The sequence below is a fragment of the Dermacentor variabilis genome, unplaced genomic scaffold, assembly GCF_050947875.1.
Source record: "Dermacentor variabilis isolate Ectoservices unplaced genomic scaffold, ASM5094787v1 scaffold_12, whole genome shotgun sequence".
Lineage (NCBI taxonomy): Eukaryota > Metazoa > Arthropoda > Arachnida > Ixodida > Ixodidae > Dermacentor > Dermacentor variabilis.
The window spans coordinates 23,899,502-23,926,389 of NW_027460280.1; the positions used below are offsets into that span (position 1 = coordinate 23,899,502).

The 26,888-nt window shown below is 43.5% G+C and overlaps 1 protein-coding gene across 1 annotated transcript in view; it reads left to right on the top strand.

Moving 5' to 3' along the window:
- sli (slit guidance ligand) overlaps positions 1-26,888 on the top strand; it is a 416,482-nt gene that overhangs the window by 369,491 nt on the left and 20,103 nt on the right. Inside the window, exons 23-29 of the mRNA XM_075676723.1 lie at positions 873-1,008; positions 2,567-2,635; positions 17,449-17,520; positions 17,649-17,720; positions 18,478-18,549; positions 20,047-20,210; positions 26,577-26,793. Coding sequence (XP_075532838.1) covers positions 873-1,008; positions 2,567-2,635; positions 17,449-17,520; positions 17,649-17,720; positions 18,478-18,549; positions 20,047-20,210; positions 26,577-26,793 — 802 coding nt within the window. The remainder of the gene's footprint in view (positions 1-872; positions 1,009-2,566; positions 2,636-17,448; positions 17,521-17,648; positions 17,721-18,477; positions 18,550-20,046; positions 20,211-26,576; positions 26,794-26,888) is intronic.

The window sequence follows — 26,888 nt, forward strand, 5'->3', positions numbered from 1 at the left end:
GCCTGACATAAGCGGGCTTACATTCAAACATTTTTAAATTGGGAGTGGAGTTTGTTTTTTATTATCATTTTTGGTAGTCTGCTGTTGCTTTTTTGGAAAAACATTTTTAACTATTTGTTTGTATTTTTGAAGGAGCACTATTTTTGCATGAATGTTGTAAAGGAAACATTCTATATTTGACACTCTTTTCAAGTTTCGTGCAAAATAGAAAACGTGCGAAGGTGCATCAAGGTTGCAAAACTTTTCTCATTTGCGCCATGTTCAGAATTTTTAATTATTATTTTTTCCTTTGTGGACAGCATAAAAGATCCATGGAAGTTATTTACATTTAGGCATACCAAATGAAGCAGAAAATGTTCTTGGCAAACTTTTTTAGTTTGCATTGAATTTTGGATGTGAAATCGAAAAATATTAAGCAGTAGCAGGATGCCCACGCCGCCACCTTCAAATATTTTTTTGCCATGCTGGGAACACTTCTTGGGAGCAAAATTTTCAGTTCCGTGCAATTTGGATATGCCTGCATAACATATAAAAATATCAGACAAAATAAAAATACCAAGCGAACGGACATGCATGTTCGATCTCTCATGGAATCACCCTGCAAAATTCATGCAGCATTGTTTTTAGCATAATGGCAGTGATGTGAGCGTCTGTGAAAAAGGCAGGTTGTCCTTGGTGCAATGTCGTGCTGATCTACTGGTCATGTGACAGGATCAGATGTGTTTGCCTGCCTGCAAACTCATTCATGAAGGGCCTAGGACTCCTGAAGTTGATATTAAAGAAAATGGCTTCACGGTTGCAATAATGTTGGCATCCATGAAAAAGGAAGCAAAAGATAGTTGCTTAATTGCTGTTACTTTTCTGTTGTCTAGAGGAAGACCTGCATGAGGGATGTGGCTCGGATGAACTCTGTCCTCGTGGCTGCACGTGTGTCGGCCATGCAGTCCACTGCTCACGACAGCGGCTGCGCCAACTGCCCAAGCACCTGCAGCCAACCACCGTTGAACTGTATGCGCTTCATTGCTTGTAGAGAAGTTTAAGGGGAGATTGGTAAATTACGCTTCTATTATACTACAAATGTACTAGTATTATCTTGAGTGAAGACTTCGTAAACCAGAAGATGCAAAAACTAAAGATGGGCTTGTAATTCTCATGCTATATAGCTCTTCGCGATGTCATGAGATTTGGACAGGGTGCGCTGGATTAGTTAACAGTTTATCAACATAAACACCCATTCCAATCCCACTCCATGCCTTCTGTAAGTGCCACCACTCGGTTAAATTCCAGCTGTCTCAGGAAGTGGAGTCATTCGTGAATAATTTCAACTACGGAGTTTGAATTCCACAACATGTTCTGATGGCAGCTCCAAACTGGAAAGCCTATTGAAAAGCAACAAAATATGTTCAGTCAAATGTTTCAGTTCTGGATGTGGTGTACGCACGGTTATAAAGTGTGAAGTGCACATTGTGCAGATTAGCCAGGCCTAACTTGGGTTCTGGCACGGTGTTGCCGGTCTGGTAGAGTCCTGCATCTCATTAAGAGCTCTGCAGTAGCTGCTCCAATGATCAGGTGTCACCCGAGGAAAACGAAAAAAGGAGGAGATTCTGGTAAACATTGAAAATGGGGGTCATAATGGCAGCTTAGTATCACAGTGCAATGGCAAAGGCAGCAATAAGCATTGTTAAGATTACGATGCTTTAAAGGGACACTAAAGCGAAACAATAAATCAGTTTAGACTAATGAAGCATTGTTTGAGAACCCTGCAGGCAGTCATTTCAAAAAAATTGTTTGATTATTAGATGAGAAAATGAAGCTCTAGGTATCAGTATTTAAATTTTACACCGAAACCCCAGCGCCAGTACGTCAGCGTGACGTCAGGGATTCCAAAGTATGTTTTCACATTTGGGCCGCGTTGGATGAATAAAGGTTCCCGAAACTTGCCATGTTTAATATTTGGTTCCTTTAGAACACAATGTAATCAATCTGTACTGCTAATATAATTAGTAGGCCCTAGAAGATGCCATCAAAATCCAAGACGTCACAGCCCCCAGGTGCGGGAACTTAAGTAGGCGTCGCGTCCCGTATTTAGTTCTTGCGCTTTATCTGGCTTACCAAACGCCTTATCGTTGTAATAGTGGTGTTTTTGTTGTTGTAGAACGGTAATTTACTGATGCAGAAGAAATCATTTTGCACTTTAGTGTCCCTTTAAGGAGCATTTCATGCTTATGCCTACTTCCTATATGGAATGAACAGGCTTTTTCCGTAACTTTAGTGGCAACTTAGAAAAAGAGGAAGCGATTTACCTAAGATTGTTGTACTTATTTCTGTGTGAAAAGTGGTGAATGAATGGAAAAAAAAACAGTTTTGTTTCCTATGCTGATCACTTGCTTACTGGAGAATTTTGCTATTGGGCCTTATAATTTACATGCAGCTTGAAACCTGGCCTCCTTTAAGTACCAATTTTGTTAGCTGTGGATATGCATAACTTTGTGTCGCTTTCATTTTCTCTGTGGATTTTCCCTTGGTGTAACACACATTTTCGTTACATGCATACTTCTTTGGCCAGGTACCTCGACGTGAACGACATAACAGAGATACCGAAGGAGCTGAATCTGCTCAAGGATGTCACAAGAATGTAAGCTGAACAGCTCTGCTTTTCTTGGAGAGTCCGCAGTCAAACTAGTTTAGCTGCTACTTTGTTATTGTTGAATGCCTTTAACACATACTGTGTGCCATAGTAAGAAAACCTGTCTCATATATAGAAATGAAAACTGCCGTTAAGCTTTTGGAAGTCATCCTGCGAATGAGATCAGAAAATTCAGAAACACGAATTGTTAAATCTGTAGCTGATGTAAGGAGGCTAAAATTTTCAGCAGATGGTTCAGTTTGTATAGAAAAATGTGACGCTGAAGTTGCACAAAATAAAGAAAAAGTTTGGATGCAGTCCTTTAACATTCGTGCAAAGTGCTTACAAGACCACATTGCTAGTATGGTGCACACTTGCATTTCGAAAAAAGCTGTGCTTTGCAGCACGCTAAGTGCTCCGACCACTTTCACCCACCTTCTCTGTTGGCTGCATCTCAGTGCCGAGCACACACCTACATGCATCTATCCTCGCAGGGCTAGGCTACATCGATGAACCCCCTCGCCCGTCACTGCAAGAGAGACATGGAGGCACCCTATGCATGATTACTTACTCGTGGCCTCCCATTTCACTAGCTTCTCAGAGCAGGCAGTGTTGAACATCTGAATGAAAGATACTCTTGCAGTAAATTTCTTTGCACCCTTTTGACAAAGCGACTGGAACTGATTGCGAAAGGGGGCACTTCTGTGTGCGGCTGCTGCTGCACCAATTCAGGCGCACTGTAGAAATGTCTCATAACTGTGGCTGCCTTAAGATGCAGCTTTGTTTGAGACGCCTGTGCTGCAGGTAGTTTTATTATTGCACTCTTTTCCTTCGTCACTCAGTGAGAGGAAAAACAGTTATGAAAAACTGAAAGAAAACATTTTCGATTGTCACATCATCAACCTTTTCAGTAGACAGCACGGACCTTCTTGTTTTTAAATTTGCACAGATTTTAAGCTATTGAACATTGATTATTCAAAGGTAATGACAGTTGTACAAGTTTCTCGTCATAGAGGATGGCTTGCAGAAGCATAGCTTTAGGAAGCATATACTACATGGGGGCTCCCATTTAACTGCATTGTAAAAGAAAGTTTCGTTTGGCATCTATTGCACAAATTTTGATGATGTGTGTTGCATATGAAAAACAAAAAAATTAGATCCTTGCAGCTAGAAGCAGATTTTTTATTTAGTGCATCAGCACTTCTACCAAAATGCTTAAAGATCAGGGAGAACTTTAAGAAAATGAAGAGAGCGTCATGTTTACAATTCTGTAACTGAGCAATATTTGATGAATAACAGTGTAATTCTGCGAACTGCATCTAACGCAATATTTAAAATAGACAAAATTTATATATTATAAACTGGTCTGAAAATAACACAAATTTGCTAGGATTTTTGACAACTCATGTGAACAATGTAAAGACTTCAGGTAAGCTTTCAACTGATGCATCACATTTACCTGCTTTAGCAAATTAAATAAATACAGTTTCCGGAATTATGATGTCTGTTTTTGGTTCATGCTGATGGAGCTGTAAACTTTTCCCTTTACAATTTTTTTTTAATTTGTCGATATTTGGCAGTTCTTGTTTTTAAATTCCAGTGCTCATTTCTGCTTCCAACAATTTAGCTTTCTCTCTTGACTGCAACAAATTTAATTCATTCAGGTTCAGCAGTTTCCTAATGAGGGTTATGCATTTTACACGTGTTTGTATGGCTGGCTGTCTTAAAGGATACTGACACAATATTTTTGAGGCTTTATTATTATTATTTTTTGCTTTAAATGAAAGTCTCTTACCTCTAAACTTCGAAAAAAATTAAGCATCACAGCGCCATAATTAGTTTATTATAACAGCTTTTCTACAGCCAGTTTCGGTTTTGTTTCTACTGTGTTGCAACGCTTTGATGTAATATGTGGTCATGTGAGAGCAGACCATTGCAACTTTTTGACTCTCACTCCAGCTTGCTTGGTTGTCCGCTATGCTGCTACATCAACGTTCACAATTAGTAGCTGCATACGAAGGGACTGAGCTAGCTGGAGCAAGTATCAAAACATCATATTTTCCTGCTCTCACATGACCACACACTGCATCATGACAATACAAAACAACAGTATACTCCTGGGAAACAAAACTGAAAGTGGCTGTAAAGAAAGCTTTTATAATAACTTATTTATGGCACTCTGAGGCTTGGCACTATATTTTCTGGAATTTAAAGGTATAGGACCTTCATTTAACGGTTGATGTTGAAGTCAGTTGACGTCCAAAAGAGCTGGGAGAATTTTTTTTGTGTGTCTTTGTCGGTGGTTTCCATGCAGGGTGAAGTTTACGACTCATTCTAACGTCACCTCCTTGTTTGGTAGTGACAGCAGATGGCATCGGATGTGCTCTCTGCAAAGGCTCGAAATTAGCCGACCTCGAAGACTTTCTTCAAGGGTGCTGCTTAACTCGCACATTTCCGCTAGCTTAAGCTCGACAACAAATTTTCATATTGTTTAATTCTGGCCTTGATCCCTGTGGTGGAACCTGTATCGTTCCGTGACGATGGACCTCCATGGTGCATAGTGTTTGCGTAGTATTTTGGTAATATCGGCATACGGTGACTGCAACAAGTGCAGTCACTGGGGCCTTTAGGCAGCAGAAGACTGCATAGTGTCATGTAGGCTTTCTCACCTAGGACTGTCAAAAATATTTGCACCTTCTTTGGATCATTGATATTGTTAGTGCTTGCGCAGACCTCGCATCTTTCGATGTAGACTTTGCTACTGCCACTGGCCAGCCAGAACTCGGCAAGCCTTGCAATTGGTGTTGTAATGATGCTGCAGTCAGTTGATGTTGCTATGCAGTGTGCTGATGCGGCCATGATAGATCAGGCCAATTTTAGCACAGTTCAGATCTTGATAACACTTGTCTTGAGATCTCATCCTTGTTGCCAAGACTGTTGTGTAATGAGAACACAGGATCGAAGAGCGGAAGAGGAGCATTTGTTGAGACACTCGCGGTTACACAGCCCTAAAAAGACTACCCGTGGAAAGCGGGCTCATCAAGGGAAAGAGGGCCATTACATCACTCTCTGTGCGAGTGATGTGCTCAGCAATACACTGGGGACATAGAAATTGTGCCTGGGCTGACACACTCGTGCTGAACATGTGCTACCACTCTTCACGTTGCAGACAGTCTTATTGGACGCTGGTGCACATTGCACTTGAGCCCCCGGACCATTGGCATCCTCGGAACAAGTGCACCTGGGTAGCATTAGCAAATCAATACCCAAGGGTGTTATCGCAGTTCATCAAGGTGCCTGGGCTTGTGTGAATATTCAATCGAATATTATGCTATTCATATTCGCTTTGGCTCGAATTTCAGCATTCAAAATATTCGAAACCAGTGAATACAGTCAATGACCGATTTTCCGGACGCCCAATTTTTTGGACATGCCCTATGATTCAGATGCCTTAGCGGCACCACCACATACCCCTAGACTCAATGACCGTCTGAAATTTTAATGTCGAAAATTTCGAACGCAAAAACTATTTACAGTACAATTTTCCTGACTTTTTGCCGTCACTGCAGGTCTGAAACAACTTGACATACCAACTATTTTTTGAGTGGGGGGCTATCTCTGTCTTTATATATATATATATATGTATATATATATATATATATGTATATATATATATATATATATATATATATATATATATATATATATGTATGTATGTATGTATGTATGTTTGTATGTATGAGCGCTATGTCACCAATCAAGAACAAATGAAAACAAAAACGAAAAATAGTGACGTGCTAGTAAAAAGGCAAAATAGTGCCGTACGGGTAAAAAAGAAGGTAAGCGAGGGAAGATTTGACGGGCTATGTGGCCAGGCAACTCAATTTTCCAACACTTTCATTCAAACGAGATGCAACGGTATCAAACTTATAGATAAGAAAAGATTTACGGGCTTCTCTATCGTAACTTGAACGAAATCCCGATTCAAGCAACGTGACTTTCATCTTATAAAATGAGTGGTCAGGGAGATGTACGTGTTTTGAGATGAGTAGGTTGGGCAACGTATTAGTGTGGGATTTGTGATTGTTGAAGTGCAATCTAAAATGCCCTTCTGTTTGTCCAATATACTGTTTCTTGCACAGTGTACACTCAAGCATATATATTATGTTTTTAGTGTCGCAGTCGAAATCGCCTTTGATTTTAAATGAAAGTTTGAAGCCGTACTAGTGACCTGCTGCGATGTACACATGTAGGGGCATACTTTGCATCACGGTTTTCAGCAAGGATGGCTTCCGATGGCGTCAGGGAAGTCATTCCTAGAAGATGACGATAGTATATCTCGTATATTTCTAGCTCTACGGTATACTACTTTAGGCGGTTCAGCGAAGATGTCTTTGAGGCGTTCACTTTGCATTAGAATATTTTGGTGTTTCCTTAGTACATTGGAAACACGCGGGACTGACAAAGAATGGGTTAGGACAAGATTTGTCTGGGTTGAGGGAGTCAGTTTCTTCTCAGTGGACAGAAGTGTCCTATGGTCATGCACGTCTGCGCATTTTAATGCGTCGTCAGTTTGCTGTGGTGGATAATTTTGTTTGACTAAAGCGTTCTTTAGTGCTGCGCAATTTCTTTTAAACCCGGATTGTTCAGAGCAGATTTTTTTTAAATGTAAGGCCTGACTATAAGGAATGCTAGTTTTGCAATGTTTAACGTGGTTACTATCGAAGTGCAAATATTGATATCGGTCTGTTGGTGTTTTGTACGGGGCAGTAGATAGTTTATCATTTTGTACTGATACGCTGACATCAGGGAAGTTAATAATAGATGCAGAATACATGTGAGAAAACGATATCGATGGATGGGCATTGTTAAAGTCAGAAATGAAGGAAAGCAGCTCCTGTTCACCATGTGACCAAATCATAAAAACATTGTCGGTGTAACGCTTGTAATACAAAGGTTTTATCATCTGTGTTAGCAAAAATATATTTTCTAACTCACCCATAAATATATTGGCATAGTTGGAGCCGATATCCGCTTACCCATTGACGTTCCACTAACTTGGACATAGTGTTGACCTTGAAATTCGAAGTTGTTTAGTTCTAAAATAAGTATCACCAAAGTGGCCAACGTATTGCCGTCTATTAGTTTTTCGGGTTATGCTGCTTCATAAGAATTGACGACTGCCCTGATGCCATCTGCATGCGGAATGTTGGTGTACAAGGATGCTACATCAAGTGTAACCAAAAGAGAGCCTTCAGGAATTTTGAGATCGATGATATCTGACAGAAAGTTGGTAGTATCCCTTACGTAAGATGAAAATGTAGCTGGGATATTACTAATGAGGGAATTTACGTAGCCGGACAAATTTTCTGTCACTGTACCTATACCGGAAATGATGGGACGACCGGGGTTGTTTATCTTATATGTATTTTAGGTACTAGGTAAAAGCGACCGGCAACAGGACTTAGTGGAATGAGAGAATGGATTGCGTTGTCAGGCACCTTTTTATTTTTGACGAGGTCATGCACCGTGCTTTTCGCCAGCGATTTGTATTGTTCAGTGGGGTCATGATTAAGGCGTTTATAAAACGTCGCATCTGCTAGTTGTCTGTGCACCTCTGCGGTATAATCGAACTTGTTCATTATGACAATGGCACCACCTTTGTCAGCAGGCTTAATGACGATGTCTTTGCGAAAGGACAGGGCATCTAATGCTTTCATTTCCCTGGATTGCAGAACGTCTCGCTGTACTGCTTTGATATACATATCCAAGCATATATCGCGTTTTGAAGGAGGGACCCAGTGCTTGCCAGGAGGTAACGCGTTTTTAGAATAGCTCGAGTTGGACCGGTCATAGAAGTATTCGCGTAGGCGTAGGTTACCAGCAAAATTATCCAAATCTTTCAGCAATTGCAATTCACTGTGTCCGCCTGTAGCGGGACAAAAATTGAGACCACGATGCAAACACTGTACTCCTCAGCTGTTAGTAAAATGTCCAAGATATTAACAATATTGTTCTGCTCTCGATCGGAACACTTCTTAACAGAGGATGACGAAGAAGTAACGGAGTGCACTTCAAGAGGCTTGGTTTGAATAGGGGCGGAATTACATACCCTGTCCTGGCTTGCAGAAGAACACCCAACACTGTCACGGGACCGTTCCTTGGCTTTCACTGTATGAATTTCATTGTTTTTTATTAGAATGCCTCTAGTGCAGCGGATTGGGTAGACGACAAGTTTAAACTTGCTGCAATTTGACTTTCTTGGTTCTTGAATTTCTTACTGGAAGAATGATAGTGATCCAACACAACTCGAGTGTGTTGTAGTGAAGCATTTGTTATTACGTTATCCCATCTAGCCTTATTGCGTTCAGACATGTCAGACAGAGCTGGTTTTATAATGATGTGGAGACCCTTTGGTGCAACAGACGCAGCCAGGTAGGTGTTTAGCATATCTGCATGTAGATCATTGTGGATTCTTTTTTCTACAACCTTTCTTAGCCATAGGAATTCATTTGAATAGAGATAAGTGACATTATTAATGGCAGACACAGTCTTTAGTCAGTTCCCAGGTGCTTCACTCACAGCTTGGATGTGGGCTCGGCGAAGCTCGTAGCGAGGACCTCAAGGGGAGGAACCTGTAGTGTCCTGTACTGAAGGCGACTGTTCAGCTGATGAGGCTCTCGCTGCGGCGTTTCTTGGTGGATTCTTTGAAGCAGTCTTCTTTTGACAGCGCTGCGTTTTTCGTTTGTGGGGTGACAATTCCTTTTGAGCGGGACTACCATTCGTTGTCTGGCTCATCATCAGTGCGGGGTCAGAAGATCGGCCCGCAATGAACTCTTCCTCTGTGTAATGTGATAACTTTTGATATTTTTTCAGCTATTTATTTTTGTTTTTAGAAAGTTGGTCATACAGCAGGCTGTCATTCTTGGAAAGCTTGTTTGCCACCAAGCTCCAAAGGTGTGGAACGGCTATTTGTGCAGTTCTTTTCATGATGGTTGTAGTGATCTTATGTTTAAGGTGATCCTAATTGTCTGTGATGGTTGAATGTCTATTCAGTACAAGCATGTTCCTAAATAGACTCAAATAAATATTCCTGCTGTAAATATGTGCGTCTGCATTTGTCTATTCAATATTCTATACTTATTATTTGTATTCGATTCATATTAAAAAAAGTAGGTATTTGATCGCTTACCTCTTATGATTATGACAGCTTAAATTTTTGATTACCTTCAGATTTGAAGGTTACAAATACAGCACGATTCAAAAGAACATAAGCAACATAGTTTTCTTAGCATGAAAATGTACTTAGTCTACATAATATCTGCAATTTTTTTGTGCTTCTCGACGTTCATGGTAGCAGAACTAGATTCTGCAGAACGTGTTTGGCTGCATGTTTTCAACACAGCGATGATGATTACCCGAGCTTTGTACAGGTCAAATACCACATTTTTGCCCGTGGCCTACCTGAAAGTCACCTGGAAGTACTGATTGGTCCAAAAGCCATGAGAAACGGAAGCGATTTGTTCAGTCATGCGTGAATCAGCTCAACCATTTCAATATTTATGCCTCTTTACGGCAAAGCTGCATATGGCTCAGATCCAGGGTTTTGTGGCATCTGTGTGCAGAAACTATTATCATGTGGGCTGATCCTGGTGATAGTGCAGAAAGGTCCAAGTTCAATGCCATATCCTCTGTGTGCAGGGGACCCATAGTGCGCCCTTGAACTACCCTTATCACACATGGGACCCAAAGAGGTCTCGGGCACAAGGGTAACTACAGATGTTTTTGAAAAAAATGTTTTGTGCAACTTTTTCAGAGAGGACTGTTAAAAATTTTTCAGCACCAATCGCATGAGTGTGCTCGTGCCACTGCTTGCGCATCCGTCGTCGTCATCGTGTTCTTCCACAGCTGGCTCCGTTGAGCAAAATACACCCATCATAAGCAATGTCTCGAGCATCGTCATCTTCTTCCACAGCTGGCTCATTGTTGCCCTCGACGCAACCCCCACACACCGATAGGTATGCCTATGACAAGTATGGTGTCACGCACACATTGGCAAATATAAACACATCTCACTCGATGACCACAAGCACTCGCTGTCGTAACACTGGTCTTCACTTCACTTTATTTCCTTAAAGACCCCACAAGGGGGTGTTACACAAGGGGTGGGTTGTACAGGGATGCTACAAATGCCACAGGTTTTTAACAAGACAGGTATATGGATACACTTTGAATAAAACGTGATGGACAGGTGATTGAAACAATGTCGTGGGGAAGGCCATTCCATTCTGAAGCTGCGCGGCAAAAAAATGATGCAGAAAAAGTAGTGGTGCCAGAACGGGGTCGGGTGACTTGAAGTGGATGGCCCGTATGGGGGATGTGCGAGCAGCGGGAGCGATGTAAGGTAGATGGCTGAAAGAACTGTGATAAAACTTGTGATAAAGTGATAGTGTGGCGATCCTGCGGCGAGACGAAAGAGTGGGCAGACCAGAGTCATTCTTCAGGGATGACACGCTGATATCATATGAATAAGAAGAATGATATGAAGCGAGCAGCACGTTTTTGCACTGCTTCGATAGCGTTAATCAAATAAACTTGGTGAGGGCTCCAGATTGGTGATGCGTACTCAAGTTTGGGTCGAATTAGCGATTGGTAAGCCAAAAGTCTTACGTGGTAGGGTGAGTGACGCAGATGATGTTTTAGAAATCCTAATGATCGGTTAGCGGATGAAATGATATTCGTGACATGGGTGCACCAGGAAAGATCAGGGGATAGTGTTACACCAAGGTATTTATAGGCTTCACTTGTTTCAACTGGTATGTTAGCGATTTTATAGGGAAATTGGAGCGGGTTTTTGCGGTGATGGAAGGAAACTAATTTACATTTGTTAGGAATAAGGATCATTAGCCAGCGGTTACACCAGTCGAACACTTTATTAAGATCATTCTGTAGGGCTGTTTGGTCAGATATGTTCATGGTTATGATATGTTCAGATATGTTAGTTATTTTGCGGTAGATAACACAGTCGTCAGCGAACATGCGGATGTTACATGATAAATTATTAGGCAAGTCGTTGATATATATTAGAAATAAAAGTGGGCGAGGACAGATCCCTGCGGCACGCCGGACGTTACAGGGAGCGAGTCAGACTTGACATTGTTAAGGGAAATAAACTGAGAGCGGTTAGTCAGAAATTGGGCGATCCAGTTTAGAACGTCGTGTGGCAGATTTAGTTGAGAGAGCTTCGTTAGTAGACGCTTGTGTGGTACTTTATCAAAAGCCTTGGTGAAGTCAAGAAAAATAGCATCTGTTTGTAGGTTAGTGTCGAGGTTAGCATTCAGGTCGTGAAGAAAAAGGGCTAGTTGGGATTCACATGAGAGGCCTTTTCGAAATCCATGTTGAGAGGGATTAAAAAGGCTGTTAGAATCAAGGAACTGCATGACCTGAGAGTATATGATATGTTCCATGAGTTTGCAGCACACACTGATTAGAGATATGGGGCGGTAATTTAACAGACAGTCTCTGTTGCCTGCTTTGTGAACTGGAATGACCTCCCCACACTTCCAGTCGTAAGGGAGAATTCCTGAGGAGAGTGACTGGGAAAACAGTAACAGTAAAAATTCGGCAGATATGTGCTTAGTGTTTTTTAAGAGCTTGGCATTTATTTCGTCCGTGCAAGTAGAAGATGACAATTTCATTTTTTCAATTAAGGACAGGATACCAGAGAAACTAATGCTTATGGGTGGCATTTCAGGTAAACTAGCGGAAAACAGTTCTGTTTCAGTAGGGTTAGGTTCATTCGTAAAGACAGACGAAAAGGCTATATTAAATATATTGGCACTTTCTGAACAACTTGCTTCTTGACCAGATTGATTAGTAAGGATAACAGGAGGGGTGTCATGTGGGTTTAGAATTTGCCAGAAACGTTTGGGTGAATCAGCAAGGATTTTAGGTAAGTCAATGTGAAAGAATGAGTATTTAACGTTGCGCACTTCTGTTAAGAATGCTTTTTCTGCAATGTTGTATTTGTCCCATGCGCAAACACTGTTTCTAGTCTTGGCGACACGAAAAAGACGTTTCTTCTTGTTTTCAAGCGATTTTAATGACTTAGTAAACCAAGGTTATTGGCGGGTGGGACGGAAAGTTACCTTAGGGATGAAGTCATCAGCTAACCGGTCCATTTTGTTTTTGAAGAGTGACCAGTTTTCGTTAATAGGTCGTTCCCAAAAACCGTCTTGAAACGATGGAAAAAAGGCATTAAGTTCACTAATGATGGCCCCATAGTTCCCCTTGTCATATAGCCGAATTGTTTTCCTGCAAGCTTGGCGTATTTCGGGAACAAAGGCAAAATTAGCATGAATTACTTTGTGGTCACTTATTTCTTTTAGAAACGTTATAGAAGACAGGCTCCCTGGATCTGTTAAGATTATGTCAAGAATATTGGCGGTATCGGAAGTGACTCGTGTAGGTTATGACATCAGCTGAGTAAGATTAAAATTTAGGCAAACTTCAAGAAATTCGTTAGCTTCTTTCGCATTGGGTGCTGACGAGGTTAGGGTCATCCAATCGATATTCGGAAAGTTAAAGTCTCCAAAGAGAACGACGCGAGCATTAGGGTATTTGGTCGAAAGTTTGGTTAAAATATTATTAAGTTCGCGTGAAAAATCTGGAGTGTGTCTAGGAGGCCTGTAGCAAACACCTAAGAGCACCGACTGTGGTGCGGAACGACAGATTAACCATAATATTTCAAGGTCGGAGGATATTTTGATAACAGAGCACGAAAGCTGTTTGTTTGCAGCAATGAGGACGCCCCCGCCGCGTGTGCCGAGACGATCCTTTCTAAAAAGATTAAAGTTGGGCAAGTCGGATAAAACTTCGCCATTGGTGACGTCAGAGGTCAACCACATTTCAGTTAGAATAAGTAAATTGCTACTGGATGAAGATACAAGGCTTGACACATGGTGGCGTTTAGAAAGAAAGCTGCGAATGTTTGTGAAAATAATCGAAAAAAAGAGATTAGCTTTGTGACCAGGAACGGAACCATTTAATGATTTGGGGTGGGGAGGGGGTAGCTATGATTTTTCTTCGACAGTTTCGGTTGTATCGTCAAATACGTAGCATTTGGAGCCCATAAATAATGTTTTATATCGTAAAAGAAAAGGACCAGATTTTTCTTTAGCAAAAGCGAGAAGGTGCTTCCGTGCGTTCCGAACGTGAGGCGAGAAATCTTCCCCAATGCTAAAATGTGTATTTTTGAGTTGAGAGCCATTAGCGAGAACAGTTTCCTTGGTTTTAAACGAGGTAAATCTTACTATTATGGGGTGGCACCGGTCTCACAAGTGGCGACCAAGACGGTGGGCACGCTCTATTTCCTTAGATTCAATGGCTAAATTGAAATGGTCCCTGCAAAACGCAGTGATTAGCTCCTCAGACTGAGCGTTGGTCTCGGATGGCGTGTCGTCCGCTATGCCGTAAAACAACAAGTTGTTTCATCGGGAGCGGTTTTCCATGTCGTCCAGCCTAGTCTCCAATACCGAGACCTGTCGAGTAGTCTGGGAGGTGGTGGTTGCAACGGTGTCTAATTCCGTTCGGAGCGTTTGAAGCTGGTGGTAGTGCGATTCTAAACTGTCGATTCTTTTGCCTAGTTCTGAAATCGTTTTATCGGTGCTTGAGAGCTGGCTCTTTAGGCTCTGCACGTCTCCAATGAGCTGGGCTTGACCAGAATACAAGCCTTTTAGTTCATTTAGTATTTCATTTAGGGTGGGGGGTCCTGGGTTAGTTTCAATGTCTCCGGATAACATAAGTAGCAAAGAACAAACACTGTTAATACAATCAGACATGATACAAACACAGCACTGAGGGCTCGATAGCTGAATAAGGCATCTATTGCTCGATTTTTTAGCGAAAAGGCGACACTGGTTACTGACCTGCATGGTGAACAGAAGTGGGTTAAGCCGTGTCGTGGCACAGCCACCGAGCCCACAGAGCGCGCCCAGCTGGCGGGGATGATTTATACGCAGTGTGCCTGATGAAGTCGATGACAGTGTGACCTTGAATTCCTCTTCGAGCGTCCAGTTTCCAGGTTCCAGCGCCGCAGAAACTACAGTGGCCAACGCTGGAAGTAGGCGCCAGTTGTTCACGGTGACGAGGCTAGCCGGGAAAGGGTAGTTCACGTGGATGGCTGATACCGGGCCCAGAAGAACGGGGAACAGCACGCAGGAGATAGCGCAAACGAAACCCTGCATGGTGAACAGAAGTGGGTTAAGCCGTGTCGTGGCAGAGCCACCGAGCCCACTGGTGTGATGAAGAATGCTGGCAGCGAGAAGCAAATGCTTCGTACTGCCTCTAGTTTCACTGCGAGAACACCTTTCAGGCCCAAATAAATTAAAGCAGTCTTGAAAGTACTCGGAACCTCAATTGCACTATTGAGGTTCCTAGAATGACAGACCAATTAGCCTAAATCAGTGCCTAGGTCAAGTCTTGAATGACTACTGGAGACATGCAGAGGTGGGGAAATTTGCCAGCTGGAACCGAGTGGACCCTGTGCGCTATATACGTACCAGTGATCAGCTCCCTGAAGAACCAATGTGGCCGAGACTCCGCATGCAGCTGGTGGAGAGCCAGACCGCCATGATCAGGGCTCGAGTGATACGGCGCCCGAAGTTCCGACCAGTGATCTTGGTCGGAACTTCGGGCGCCGTATCACTCGAGCCCTGATCATGGCGGTCTGGCTCTCCACCATTCCCGGCTTTCAAAAGTGTGAGGGGCGGGGGCAAATGTCCTACTTTGCTCCCCCCTCTAGTTCCACGAGTGGGGACCCAAGTGCTCCCGCACCCCAGTAGATACACCTACGGAAGCGATGTTATCAAAGCCACCACCGCTGCCATTTTGATTATCTCGCTGCCTCGAACAGGCACTCTCGCATGCAGATCTGCTGGGAGCCGTAGCCACCACCGCACCAACGCTAGGCTTACCTGCTCTGATGTTCGCTACCAAGCTTGGTGTTCGGTGCCGTGTTTTTCATCGAAAAAAATTGCCGCTGTCCATGGTGCTGACTCCGCCTTTGTAATCCTTGCCAATGGCTTTGAAGCTTGGAAAGCATGACTTGAGTAATTAACCTAGCACGACGCATTCCATAATGTTGGTTCCCAAAAGTCAGCTTCGCTTAAGCGGTGAAGCATACGCAAAGTATTGCGGTTAAGCATACCAAGTGTGGAAAGGCAAAATTCTCACAGGACACAGTATGTGTTCCTTAAATATACACGCGTGCATCTGCTGTCTCCTATCACAGAACGAGCACCAATACGCCTAATAAGTGTACTGGCAGGCCTTCAGAGCTATTTTGGATGTTCCTGTGGTGATTTGAGCCCTTGGGGGCAGTAAAGGCGTGCATTTTTTCAGATGTTTTCACAGCCACTAGGTTGTCTGAAACATTGGACGTTGACTGTATATGTATTCTTACACGTATAAGCCGCACCCCAATTATAACCCGCAGAGATATCTGCATACAATGGCTTAATCATATTAAATACAGTTTGCATTCGCGGATGCACGAATCGTCCACACCGTATCGTCGGCCAACTGCAATGTTCCTCGCCACTTCAGCGATACTGTTGGAGGAAAAATTTGCCCTAAAGGTGATTTCACGGCCATACCTCCAGGCAAAATTCACGCTGTTGTCGAAATTGCACCTCAAGTCGAAATTCACATTACTCAAATTTTACTGTTAAATTAAAAAAAAATTGTTTTGCTGTGTGCTTGCAGAATGGAATCCGTTAAGCTAGCATGTAGATTAAAAGCATCAAGCTGAGCTTGCGCTACACAGCATTACGACAATGCACGATGGATGAACGCCGTGGCCTCAACCAACACAGAATTTTAAGTAGGCTGAAGCACAACAGTGAGCAACAAGAGCCTGTAAAAAAGTTTTCTGTGCAGCTTCAGTTGTAAGAGATGTTGAACTTGCACTTTTGGATGAAAATATATGAATAACGGCACTTTGAATATCAACTGATTCCAAAGATAAACCCATTTCCCCCCCCCCCTTTTCTTTTGCAAGCAAAGAACCAACATTTATTAGATTTGTCATCAAGATCTGGCTGTTATGTCAAGGTTTTGTGCAAATCCCACAACCATTCAAACTATTCACTTCGAGATTATCCTACATTAATTGCTATTTGCTTCGACTTTGTTTCGAACCAAAAAATTTATATTCGTACACAAGCCTAGGCACCAAGTAGGAGCATGAGTGATAATCTATTGAGTTATAAAGGCATTCATTAATTTCTACCACATCTTTTTAAATCTGCTAGCATTTGTGTACGAGGTGTTGGCATCATTGAGGGTAGTCCAGCTACTCCTTGCTTGGCCAAACAATACATAGCAAACATAAGAGACAGGAAGATAGTGGGGTATTTTAAAGTAAACAGGGTATCCAATATTCTAGTTGACATTAAGAGGAGAAAATGGAACTGGGCAGTCCATGTAATGCATTGAAGATAACCATTGGTTACAGGGAAAAGGAAGTGCAATCGAGGATGGCAAAGAATTAGGTGGTGTGATGAAATTAGGAAATTTGCAGGCACAACTTGGAATCGGCTGTTGCAAGATTGGGGCAGTTGGAGATCGCTGGAAGAGACCTTCGTCCTTTAGGGGACAAAAAAATTGGCTGGTGCCGATGATAACATAGCAAACATAGGCCTGCTCAAAATAATAATTATAGATGTAAATTCAAATGCGCCTGTGTTGAAGCCGTCTTCTTTGGCTCTCTGCGCAACATGCTGAGTGAATGTTAATTATATGTATTTTACTCTTTCTCTCAGAGACCTCAGCAACAACCAGATATCGATTCTGCCAAACAACATCTTCTCCAACCTATCCAGGCTTTCAACACTGTAAGTTTTTCCTCTATATTTCTTCAGCTTATTCATGGTTGTGATGTCTTTTCTTCATTTCTCCATGGCTGTTAACCATCCACATTTTATTGAAGGTGTCATCACTCTCTCTCGTCATTTTTCTCCAGCATCCTTAGTTACAATAAACTCCAGTGCATCCAGGTTGACAGCTTCTCTGGCCTAAAGTCCCTGCGAATTCTGTAAGTGCTACGGTTTTATGTGCCATTGCTTTCCAGTAAAAAAGAAAAAAGTTATTTTTGTCCCCTAAGTTTGCTACAAAATGGATTTCTGTTCTACTTAGTGTTGTGCTGCACTGCATGAGGAAAGCCTTTGTTGTGAGAACGTAATTGGAATTGGGAACAGATGTATCAAAATCGGTGCTAATCTCAGGATTTCTAAATGTGCATGCATTCATTACTGCCAAGAAGTAATTATGTGCCTGGAAGTATAATTAAATGAAAAATTAATTTCTGGGGCAATATTGATCATCGAATTGATTTTTCATTCATTTAATGTCTCCTCAAATACTCATCCCAAAGATAGAGAATTGCATCATCTGCCAACACCAAAACCTACCCATGAATAGTTGTAATGCACGTTACTTGCTGCTTCTTGACTTACAGTTTTGTCCTTTGTGGTTCGTCAGAATGACATCTAATTAACCATTGCGCACCCAGGGTTATTGTAAGGACCGGGGAGCGATGAAGGGTCTGAATAATGCTCCCTTGTTATCGAGAATGTGCACCAGGCTGTCGACCAAAGCAAGATCACCAGGCCAGCTACTAAGGTAGCTGCATGTAATTGAAACGTATCGTGCTGGTAGCCACAGGTTAACAGGCATTGATTGATGGTGTTGTTCACGAATATGCTGTCACTTTCTGTGGACAGTGGCTGCGTCTTGCCATTCTCCTTCACAGCACACTCCCTCCTGTCCTGAGATTTTTTCTGGCTACGCAGGTCACTGCATGGCAACGACGTGTCAATAATACCAGAGGGCACCTTTCGGGACCTGCAGTCTATCACGCACATGTGAGTGCTGGCAAGAAACCGTCGACGTATGAGGTCTGATGCCCTAGGTGGCGTTGACGTGGGCACTGTAGGCAACTTACAGCAGCCTGTACGCGGAAAGAAACTAATTCTGGTGTCCATATATTAATCCTCTGTTTCATTGCTCGAGTTGTACAACTTGTGTCATTAGGTCCAAGCTGTAACTGCACTGAAATTACTCATTGCCTTCAAGATGTCATTGCCCTTGAATGTCATACATATTCTTTACATTTTACAAACATGAAGAAATTAACTGCAAAATATGATGGAACAAAAATGTACTGTATACATCAATTGCTGCAGCAAGCAGTCTCACATACAGTACCCTTTTTTTGCAAATGAAAAATTTCTGCAGAGCAAATGTGCGGGCAAATTTATATATGAAAGGATTATTTCGAGGTTCCAAAGAAGCACTGCAGGAGAACTACTTGGAGTGCCAAATTGAGAATTCTCACAAATAGAGTTCATACTTTGTTGAACATATTGAATGGAACATATTGAATGGTTGAATGGTTGAATGGTCATAGGATGAATGAGAGAGCTGCAAGAAATCATTGTCTGTACTAATCGAATTTGCCTTAGGGCTTGTTCAGAGACAAAAACACTTGCTGTAAAGAAACAATGGGGTACACATATCGATTGAAAATTTGTAGAAATAAGGTACATACTTCAAAGAACATGCTGGCAAAATTTCAGAGCGGTAGGAACATCGAAGTGGAGGGGAAGCCAAATTAATAATCTGCTGCTGGAATCAAAATAATGGCCTTTCAAGTAGTGGAATAATTTGGCATTTTCTCTCTAGGAGAATGTGTAGGGATTTAGCTGAACTTTGCCACATGTGGAGTTCACAACCTTTATGCTGTAGAACATGCATTTGAAGTTTGTTTTGAGGTTCAGAAACATAAATTTCAGAGCATCAGTTGCAAGAGGATGCACTTTCAAGTTCGCTGATGCCAAACAGTTGCAATACCATGAAGGAGAATCACATACCTCTCCTGAATTGGAGGAACCATAGCAATGATCTCAGCTCCGAAAGTGATGTCAGCATTTGGGGAAGTATGCGAGCGGCAACAGGGCTACCACCACGCGCCCTGGAAATGGAATGGTGGCTTAGGCAAAAAATCATGTGCTCGGCCGAAAGGGAACTACTCCATCAGGTTGAAACTTTGTAGGAGTAGGGTGGGTACTGCTTGTAATGCTGGCAGAATTCATAAGTTGTAGGTTTACTTTTTTGCAGAAGTTTGAAGATATTTTCCATTGTTGCTTGGTTTTTGCAAGGATTTGGAGGGGGCTCAAGTCTTTGTTTCTTATGGGCTTTTGGAGGCCCTAGTGAAAACATGTGAAAGTGAGCGACTCCGACTTTCATGTTTCCAGCGGGTTGCATGAGAGGGTTGCCGACAGCATGTTTCTTGTGTGTTGCCGGATGACATCTGATGTTTCCCCATATCCATGACTGGCACGATATTTGACATGACGCAGAGCCCTTGGTGCAAACCCACTCTACTGCGACTGCAGCCTTCGCTGGCTGTCTGACTGGATCAAGAAGGACTACATTGAACCAGGAATTGCACGCTGCTCCGAGCCTGCAACCATGAAGGACAAGTTGGTGCTCACAGCTCCCTCGAACCACTTTGTGTGCGCCGGTGAGTATGCACAGCTTTCTCCAGTGTGCAACCTCCATCAGTTGCACTATTTTCTTGAGCTTAGCAAGGACAGCTAAAGAAGCAGGTCATTGTATCATCGCTGTCTAGTTACATATTTAGTAAGCACTTCTACTTCGGGCAAGCTTCCTTTTTAGGCATTAACAATTTAAACAGTATACAATGCATTGTGAATGTACTTTCAACGTATGCGCCATAAACCTTTTATTGCCAAACAACCATGAATATGTAGCCTTTATAGCAGAAATGCTAGGTCTAGGGAAAAAGAAAAAAGAAAAAAAGAAAAGAAAAAATCTGGAGTTTTATTCTGGGCACAAAAAGAAATTGGGGGACGAAGCCCTCATGTTACACACACATGACTGAGATGTATGCTTAGCACAGATGTGTTGGCTCAATCTGTGCTTTCCTGGTACGTGTTATAATTGTTATTTTTTTTTCTGCCTCTACTCATAACTACACTACTACACCATTACCATGCCGTAGTATACCAAACAAGACTAGGTTCACAGGAGAATAATGATGGAAAGTGATCAACAGTGGTCCAACAGGGAAAGCCTCCAGCTCGAAGCATCCCCTGTTTGACCACTCTGTAATATATACTGTGCTGCAAACCCACTAAAAGGCAGCAACCGCTTTTCACAGCCGTTTCATTTGATAATCACCGACACTCAGCACTACGTGTTGCTTGAGCAGCAGGGCACCTTCTTTTTGTTGTTGCTAATGATGATGATAATTTATATTGGCGTCCCCCTTTAAAACAGGATGGTGATAGTCATCTAGCCTGCTTGAGCCAATCAGGATTTATTACATCTATTGCAGTCTAGCATTTTGCTTATCTCTAATTCATATTTTTTCTCTTCATTAAAACCGTTATCTTTATATTGTATACTTTAAGTTACCTATGCCTGTAATGACCCCAGCTCCATCTCTTCCCTGCTTTTTTTTCTACTAATACTCCAAACGTCTCTTTCTTATCTCGACCGCTGACCAGTTAACACTCCCATTAGCTTTAAATATGAGTGCTTCTGGAGGGGGGACATTCCCTATGGTCCTGGCTGTGTGAATATCTTGGCATATTTCATTACAATGTGCTCACCTGTCTCCAAATCTTTTTCTGCTGCTGATACATACCTCATCCGGTCACAAATATTTGCTCCGGTATGCTTTTGTTCTCAAGGAGCCAGCTTGGGCCTAAAATAGCCAAGCACTGCTTCTTGTGTGGTTTTACAAATTCTTTTTGACAAGACAATGTGACAGCAGCAATGACGGCATAACAATGATAGCATGACGACGGCGGTATCAGAAGGATGGAATGACAATGACTGCATGACTGTGACAGATAGATGACAACATGATGATGGCGGAATAACGATGACGGAAGGATGACATGGATTGATGGTGATTGTATATGATGACGACTGCATGACAAGACGGCAATGATGACAATGGAATGACAGTGACGAAATTTCGCAATGGCATGACGATGATGACATGCTTGTGTTGTAGCTCATGTCTATGTGCATAGACATGAGCTACAAGGTCACCTCGATTTGCGCTATCTCCAGGGCTAGCCCATTGTGCAAGACAGCAGCCAGTAACCAGTGCCCACAAAGTGAGGGAAAAGGCAAAAAAATTTTCGCTTTAAAAAGCCTGATACCTTACATGATGGAGGCAGCATTCCTGAGCCCAGCCAATCTGGAAAGGTGTGTATAGAGTCTAGCCCCACAATACCCAAACCATTTCTGATTCGTTGCTTCCGATTCCCGATTACGTTGCTTCGCAGTGAATCTCTCGGCACTGTCGAGCCTTACAACACCATTACCACGTTGGAACTTCCTATTGGATCGTCAGAGGTCAACACCCTCTACTGTAGTCCCGTAACTGCCACATCGCCTGAAGACGTTTTCAGCCACGTCATTGACAACGCCTTAAACCTCAAACAATGCCATGACCTTCTCCGTCTCCTCGAGAAATTTCGCCCTGCTTTTGACAGCCATAATGCTTCCCTGGGCTGAACGACTGTATGTCACCGGATTGACACCGGTTCTCACTCACCGCTACGGCAGCGACCATACTGCGTATCGTCGACAGAATGACGTGTCATTGATGAGCAAGTAGGTGACATGCTAAAGCATGGTGTCATTGAACCGTCCGACAGCCCATGGGCATCGCCAGTTGTTTTAGTTAAAAAGAAGGATGGCTCGATCCACTTTTGCGTGGATTACCGTCGCCTAAACAAAATAACCCGAAAAAATGTTTATCCATTGCCACGGATCGACGACGCCCTAGACTGCTTACAAGGTGCAGAGTTCTTTTCCTCCCTCGATCTACGCTCTGGTTATTGGCAGGTGCCTATGGTGGCAGACGATAAGCCTAAAACTGCTTTCATCACACCAGATGGCTTATACGAATTTCGTGTGATGCCATTCGGACTTTGCAATGCGCCCATGACTTTTGGGCGGATGATGGGCACTATTCTTCAAGGCCTCAAATGGTACACATTCTTGTGGTTTTTGGATGATGTAGTAGTGTTTGCACCAGATTTTCCTACTCATCTTCATCGCTTGGAGCAGGTTTTACGCTCTGTCAGTGACGCTGGCCTCCAACTAAACCTGAAATAATGTCACTTTGGGGCATGCAAGCTGACAATTCTCGGACATGTCGTGTCGAAGGACTGCGTTCTCCCTGATGCCGCTAAGCTCCGTGCTGTTAAAGAATTTCCGAGGCCAACGTCTCTAAAAGGCTTGCGCAGCTTCATTGGCCTCTACTCGTACTTCTGCCGCTTTATTCGAAATTTCACTTCAATTATGGCACTTCTGACAGAGCTTCTTCGGGGAGACCCCAATCTTTCCGCGTGGTCCTCGGCTTGCGATAATGCCTTCGTGACGCTACGTCGCCTGCTCACAACACCAATACTGCGCCATTTTGATTCAACTGCCCCACAGAAATCCATACGGATGCTAGCGGTGTTGGTCTTGGTGCTGTGCTCACCCAGCGAAAGCCCGGCTGCCAAGAATATGTTGTTGCTTATGCGAGCTGCACTCTCACGAAAGCTGAAGTGAACTATTCAGTCATGGAAAAAGAATGTCTAGCGATCATCTGGGCCATCACAAAATTTCGTCCATACCTGTACGGCCGGTCCTTCGATGTCGTTACCGATCACCACGCACTTTGCTGGTTGTCATCTCTCAAGGATCCCTGCGGCCGCCTAACCCGGTGGGCACTGAGGCTCCAAGAGTACGATATCCGGGTTGTCTATCGCTCAGGCAAGAAGCACGCCAATGCCGATGCTTTTTCACACTCGCCTGACCACGCCGACATTGTCAATGTCTCCGTCCTAGACGACCCACTTCTCCCATTCGTTTCTGTCGACATGACTTAGGAGCAGCGCAAGGACTCCTGGATTTCATCTTTGATAGATTACATCTCTGATTCACCTGCACGCCCACCATCCTGAGTGTTACGCCGGCAAGCTTCGCACTTCCCCATCCACGACAAAATCGTCTATCACCGTAACTTCAGTTCCGACGGCCACAAATGGCTGCTTGTAATACCCCGGCAGCTCCGCACTGATGTATGTGCCGCTTTCCACACCGACCCTCAGTGCGCACACGCTGGTCTCTTCAAGACCTACACCAGACTGCGTCATAGGTTTCATTGGCGCGGTATGTACACATTTGTGCAAAAGTACATTTGCTCTTGCACAGAATGTCAACGCCGCAAGCCTGATCCTTGCCACCCTTCTGGACCAATGCAACCTTTGCCGTGCCCTTCGCGACCCTTTGACTAGGTTGGGATAGACCTATGCGGACCTCTGCCATTCATAGCTGCCGGCAATCGCTGGGTCATTGTAGCTATAGACCACCTCACGAGGTATGCAGAAACGGCCGCTCTACCAGCCGCGACAGCTCGTGACATTGCCTCCTTCCTGCTTCAACGCTTCGTTTTACGTCATGGCGCTCCTCGCGAACTCCTGAGCGACCGAGGTCACGTCTTTCTCGCCGATGTCATTCAAGAACTTCTCGCTGAATGCCGCGTTATTCATCGCTGTACCACCGCATATCACCCGCAAACAAACGGATTGACAGAGCAATTTAACCGAACTCTTGGCGACATGCTTTCGATGTATGTTGCCTCCAACCACACCGACTGGAACCTCATCCTTCCCTATGTCACGTATGCCTACAATACGGCACAGAAGTCAACGACAGGCTTTTCTCCCTTCTTTCTTCTATATGGCCGCCAACAATCATTTCCCATTGGCACTATTCTTCCTTACCATCCCCACTTATCAGAGGGTACACCGGTTTCTGAAGCCGCCCGGTATGCAGAAGAATGTCGGCAACTAGCTCGCTCCCTCACAATGCAAGAACAAGTGCTACAGAAATTTTGTCATCACGACGGGCGTCCCCACCACCAGTTTTCACCTGACGCTCTCGTTTGGTTGTGGGGGCCTTCTACTTCAACACTAGGTGTCTCCTCCAAGTTTGTATCCCGATACCATGGACCCTACTGGGTTCTACAGCAAACTTCTCTGGTGAACTAAGTCATCGAACCTCTGACGCCCCCTATGGACCTGCGTCGCCGAGACCGCGAAATTGTGCATGCAGATTGGCTCAAGCCGTATCACGAGCCCTTCATCCTCACGACGCCTTAGGCCTCCTGTGCGGCTCTGTCTTCAGCGAGGGGGGAAGTTGTAAGGAAGAAGAAGTGCGCCGTGCAGAGCTCCGCAGCTGGATCGCCAGCGCTACTGAAGTGGGGCTTGGGCTAGACGCTGTTCCTGGTGTGGCTGGCTAAGCCTACGCTGTTGCGTCTTCCTCTCGGCATCCTTCGTGTCATCCACAGCCGTGTCAGACTTCTTTGCCATATGTGAAAGATGTTGGTGAATAACCTAGTGGTGCCTCTTAAGTTTGGCTGTTTGTTCTTTATCAAGGCAAGTGTAGGTGGTTACGTACTACAAGACAGCATACTCCTTTTCTAATAGTGTTCCCTGTTAAAGGGACACTAAAGGCAAATACTGAACTGATGAACTGAACTGAACGCAGCACTTGCTTCGTGCCGATAAAAGACTTAAAAACACAACAAGACAATAAAAACAGAAAAAAAGACAATAAAAGTTTAGGATAAAATTGAATATGAAGGGACCATACCTTTAGCGCAATTCAAATCGCCCACCCCCAAGCGGGGAGTGGTGATGTTGCATATGCCATCACTGCCCTTTACTGCCAACAGTGAATAAAATGGCAGCTTACAGATGGCATTACGGTATTCTGTGCAAAACGCAAACGCTCGACTATGGAGACACCGAGCCAAGACAGAGCATCGGATTCGCTGCTGCAGTTGCTCTTGATCAAGTGGTGTGTACTGTTTGGGAATTCTGCGACATCACATGTAGCATCCTATGCTACGTACAGTTTGTGTGAGTTTCGTAAGCCAGCAAAACTGGCGCGGCACTACGCAATAATGAAACTACTGAAATGCAGAAGCGCAGATGGTGCAGAATGGAGAAAACAAAACTTTTCGACCACCTGTGTTGTCGTCAAGGGTAACGTCAGTGTGTTATTCTTTTCTAAATATCTAATAGAACTGCACAAGTAGCATTGTTTTTTCGTCTTCTAATACAATACAATGATCTTATTATTATTAATGGTTGAGTGCTAGTTACAGAACTATAATGAGGGGTGCCTTCGTCATTGGGCTAGTACTTGAATGGCCCAGGGGAGTCTCTAATCATGTCCTGCATTTACCTCAATTTCTAGATTGCTAATGCTTTGTTTGCAATAATATTGATGCTTTAGACATTCTTGAGCACTAATCTATCACTTTAGCTTGACTTAGTATTTGCCTTTACTGTCCCTTTAAGCAGAATGGTGGCATTGCCTCTATCTGCGGTATGGGTGATAATGTCAGTGCTTTTGCTCTTGACTGCCACTTGTTCATTAATTTGGAAACAATGCAGAAGGTTGCGTATGGCGTATCAAAAGAGATGCAAAAGCCCGGTGTCCAGAAACGAGCTCCACTTCTGAGTGCTACCCACTGGATTGGCTATAGTATAGAGACTCTGCTAATGAGTACAAAATCATGGGATGGATTTTCCAGCCGCAGTGGCTCCAATTCGATAGCGATACCCTTGAGTAATTGTATTTAGATGACATCAGAGACCTCACGTGACCAAAATTGTCTAAAACAAATTCCCCTCGTCCCTTTCCCACAAGTGTGGTGCTTAGAAATGTTAAACCTCATTAACAACTTTATAGGGTTGACTGGCTTGGCATGTTTACTTAGATTGCACAGTTCAGTCTGTTGTTTTGTTTTCTCCTCTTCCCCACCCAATAACCAATGGTGCAGCCAAACCTGAACCGGATGTGTTGGCCAAATGCGACGCTTGCTACACATTCCCGTGCCAGAACGGCGCCACGTGCCGCGCCGTGCCGCTGCGGGACTACGAGTGCGTGTGCCCACCTGGTTACCATGGCCGGAATTGTGAATATCTTGTGGATGCTTGCTATGGCAACCCCTGCGAGAATCATGGCACCTGCAAAGTTCTCGAAGCAGGGCGTTTCAGGTGGGAACATCGCCGCACTTTGCCAGCGCTGGTGTTAGCATTAGTTTTAGTTATAGTGAACTAGATATAGCCTCAATCGTGCAGATTTGCACGGT